Source organism: Clupea harengus, chromosome 1, assembly GCF_900700415.2.
Source record: "Clupea harengus chromosome 1, Ch_v2.0.2, whole genome shotgun sequence".
Taxonomy (NCBI): domain Eukaryota; kingdom Metazoa; phylum Chordata; class Actinopteri; order Clupeiformes; family Clupeidae; genus Clupea; species Clupea harengus.
Window position 1 is genome coordinate 22,127,362 of NC_045152.1, and position 4,006 is coordinate 22,131,367.

The window sequence follows — 4,006 nt, forward strand, 5'->3', positions numbered from 1 at the left end:
AATGTACTGGAGCTTTCAGTAGCACATCATGCTAGGAAAATAAGAGTTGTGAGAACACTGACATCTATATGATAAGAGCTTTTTGGAGTGGGTATATTTACACCTTTCACAGTCCCGTTGTGACAGACAGAGCAGACATTATTTCCCCTTATTAAATCCTAAATATGTAAATATCTGTTTGCATCCGTGAACAAGGCCACTCCCTACTGCATGGGTTATGGCTTATAAATAGCTATTAGTTGGAGGATAGTCTCTGAATCTGAATTCATATTGTCGAGTCATCATCTCAATATCTTCAGTCTTCTCATTGTGGACACATTTACTGAAGCAATGATGCTTTTAGGTGGTGGCATTGTTCTGACTTTCTTTTCATGTGAGTATTATCAACCTCTCCCTCCTCAAACACAATCGATCTAAAGGGTTCAGAAGACTGGTGGTAATTTCATTTTAACGCTTTTTTTGTCTTTAAGATGTTTATGGCCAGTCTCTGACCTCCTCTGGTCCAGTGGTGAAGACACCTGGAGAGGCAGTCACTCTGTCCTGTTCTGTGTCTGGGATTTCCATGAGCAGCTACTACATGTCCTGGATCCGTCAGAAACCAGGAAAGGGACTGGACTGGATTGGCCGCATTGATACGGGCACTGGCACAATATTTGCCCAGTCTCTCCAGGGCCAGTTCTCCATCACCAAAGACAGCAACACACTGCACTTACAAGTGAAAAGCCTGAAAGCTGAGGACACAGCTGTTTATTACTGCGCTCGACACCCACACATGAGACTACAGAGCTGTACAAAAACAACTCAGGCAGTTCTTACTGATTGAAGCACAAACGTTGTTGTGGCCGACACCGCCTCTCCTTGTTGTTCCTTCTTGAGACTACAGAGTCTAGTCTCAACTCTCTCCTCTTCAGCCCCCTCTCTGATAGATGATTTTTCACTAAATCATGGCTGCATATAAGACAGCAAAGGAAATTTGAGTGAGTTTGAGGTGAACTTAAATACTCATCTCCACAAAACCTTGTAATGATGGTGCTGTTTTGAAGATTGGATGTTGAAATCACAGTGAAAATGTACGTATGAAAGAAAATGAATTAGGGAATATTCATGACTGATCCAAATCTTTAACACACTTAAACTGATAAAAAAAATCCCTAATATAAACCCCGCTGGTGTGTCTGTATGTCTTCAGTGGTTCCCGGGGTCTGAAGAAGACAGAAGCTAGGCTCCTATCAGTTCAGCTACAGCTTAATCCTGATCCCTGCAGCTCTCCTGCTGCTGCTGCTGCTGCAGCCGCTACCACCTGTGAGGTAGAAGATAAGGCTTTGGTGACCCGAATATCACCTTATCACCTATATCTACTCGAGACCCACAGAAAGATAAAAAGAGCTACTTCTGCATACAAAATCCTGCCCAGTTGTTTAAGTAACACCAACACAAAACCTGACATAAGCTAAATGTCTAATTAAATTATTTTTGACAATAAATACAATATTTATGACATTATTCATAACTTCTCTGTTCAGGAAGTTCATAAAGCCCTAAAAACATTAGATCCTAGAAAACCTTCAGGACCTGACTTTATTGATCCTTACTTTTTGCAATTGGCAGCTGATTTTGTAGCAGGGCCTCTTGCTTATCTTTTTAACCTTACAGTTGAGAATAAGGAAATTCCTAGGATATGGAAATCTGCTTTTGTTCTCCCTTTATTAAAAGGGGGTGATTCAGCTATTTTAAACAACTATAGGCCAATATCTAATTTATCAGTACTTGCTAAAACCCTTGAAACTCTTGTGAGTGTTCAATTAAAGGAGTTTCTATACACAAGTGACATTTTGTCAACATATCAATCAGGTTTTAGGAAAAAACATAGTACCATCACAGCTGCACTGAAGGTGGTAAATGACATTTCTGTTGCACTGGAGAAGAAACAACATTGTGTATCACTCTTTATTGATCTGTCCAAAGCGTTTGACACAGTTGATCATGATGTTTTAAAACTTAGACTTCTTAACTCAGGACTCTCGGAGCAAGCAGTCGCTTGGTTCTCAAACTACCTTAGTAATAGGTCTCAGTTCATTAAACATGATGGTTTATGTTCTGATATTGCATCTATCTACAAGAGTGTTCCACAGGGCTCTGTATTAGGTCCACTTTTATTCACTAGTATTTATATTAATAATCTGGGTCAAAACGTGTCAGATGCAAATTTTCATTTTTATGCTGATGACACTGTTATATACTGCTGTGCGTCAACTCTGGCAGAGGCCACTGAATACTTTTATTGTTTTCCAAAATACCTTACTTCAGCTGAAACTCGTCCTAAATGCAGAAAAAACTAAATGTATGTTGTTTAACCAAAACTAGGAACAGGCCTAAAAATATCCCTTCTGTTGTCACTCTTGAGGGAAGTGATATAGAGATTGTAAACTCTTATAAATACCTGGGTATTTTGATTGATGACTCCCTCACTTTTAAGCCACATGTTCTGTACCTGGTGAAAAAGCTGAGGCTAAAACTGGGTTTTTATTTTCGAAACAAGTTGTGCTTTTCTTTTAATGTAAAAAAGAAACTTGTTGCCGCCACTTTTTTATCTGTGCTAGATTATGGTGACCTATTGTACATGCACACCTCTGCTCAGTGTCTTCATAAGGTTGACACAGCATACCATGCCTCCTTGAGGTTCATTACAAACTGTAAAGCTCTGACTCACCACTGTGAGCTATACTCTCGGGTAGGATGGCCTGCTCTGGCCACTCGTAGGCTCTGTCACTGGTACTCCTTTATATATAAGGCAATTCTTGGTCTGCTCCCATACTACCTATGTGTCCTAATCAAGCAGAAAAGTGCCGGCAAATACTCTTTGCGTTCGCAGGACTGTTTTATGCTAACTGTCCCAAATGCCCGTACGGAAATAGGAAAGAGGGCTTTTGTGTATTCTGCTCCCTCGGCATGGAATATCTTGCAAAAGGTCTTGAAACTAAATGATTTTATCTCGCTTAATGCTTTTAAACTCAAAATGAAAAGATTTGAGACAGATTCTTTAAGATGTAAATGTTTTTAATGTACCTGGCTACGACACTAACTCCTAAATGTTGTCTTCTTTTGTGTTTCTGTCTGTAACTATGTTTGTATGTATGCTGCTGCCTGTCTTGGCCAGGTCTCCCTTGAAAAAGAGATTCTTAATCTCAATGGGTTTTCTCCTGGTTAAATAAAGGTTAAATAAAAAAAATAACTGCATACGTATTTTGCTATGGTTATGCTATATTTGTGGGAGAAAAATAATTTAGTTTTGCATAGTTCCACTTCAAAACACAATGACACTTGTATTGTATGCACTGCACATGCACTGTATTCTTTTAAATATTTGGATTTTGATCATTTCAAATGGTTTCAAGCATGACCTCCCATAGTTAAGAGTGAGTGTTTTACCTGAAAACATTTATGAAGGACAATCTCACAAAAAACAAAAGGGATTTATTTTTTTCTTTCATTCATTTGTCTTTTATAAAGCAGAAAAAGCCTAATTTTACCCTTTCATGCAAGCCAAGACCAGGCACACGTATTTACAGATATTTAGCATTACCATACGGCAGGTATGGTGTTCAATTATCTCATGTTTCCAGTCAGGTGCCTTCTGAGTCTGAATCATGCTGGCAGTGAACATCAGATTCTACTGGCTAACTCCACCCTCAGCCGCTGACAGGAGGCACTGATGCAAATCAGGAGCTTGATTTTACATTTATATCTACTGATTCTCCACTACATCAGCTATTCGTTGTCTCAGTACTTGTACTCTGTGCAATGACAATAAAGTTGAATCTAATCTAATCTATTCTGCATGGAAAGAAGTACAGCGACTTCCAGCATCAAAGATGAATTTCATACTCTGTGTGATTATAATTGTGGCCGTTTTGACAGGTAAAAATGTTTGAGGAGAGTTTGACAAAAGTACCTTCATTTTATCATTTCAAACTTTTGAGCTGAGAACTTTTTGTTTGTTTCAGGT

At 38.9% G+C, this 4,006-nt stretch overlaps 1 gene segment (V, D, J or C); it reads left to right on the forward strand.

Moving 5' to 3' along the window:
* Nucleotides 1-313: 313 nt before the first annotated feature.
* On the forward strand, nt 314-823 carry LOC122128488. The segment is given in 2 exon segments: nt 314-373; nt 471-823. Coding segments are annotated over 2 exon segments (396 nt in total).
* The last annotated feature ends 3,183 nt before the right edge of the window (nt 824-4,006 follow it).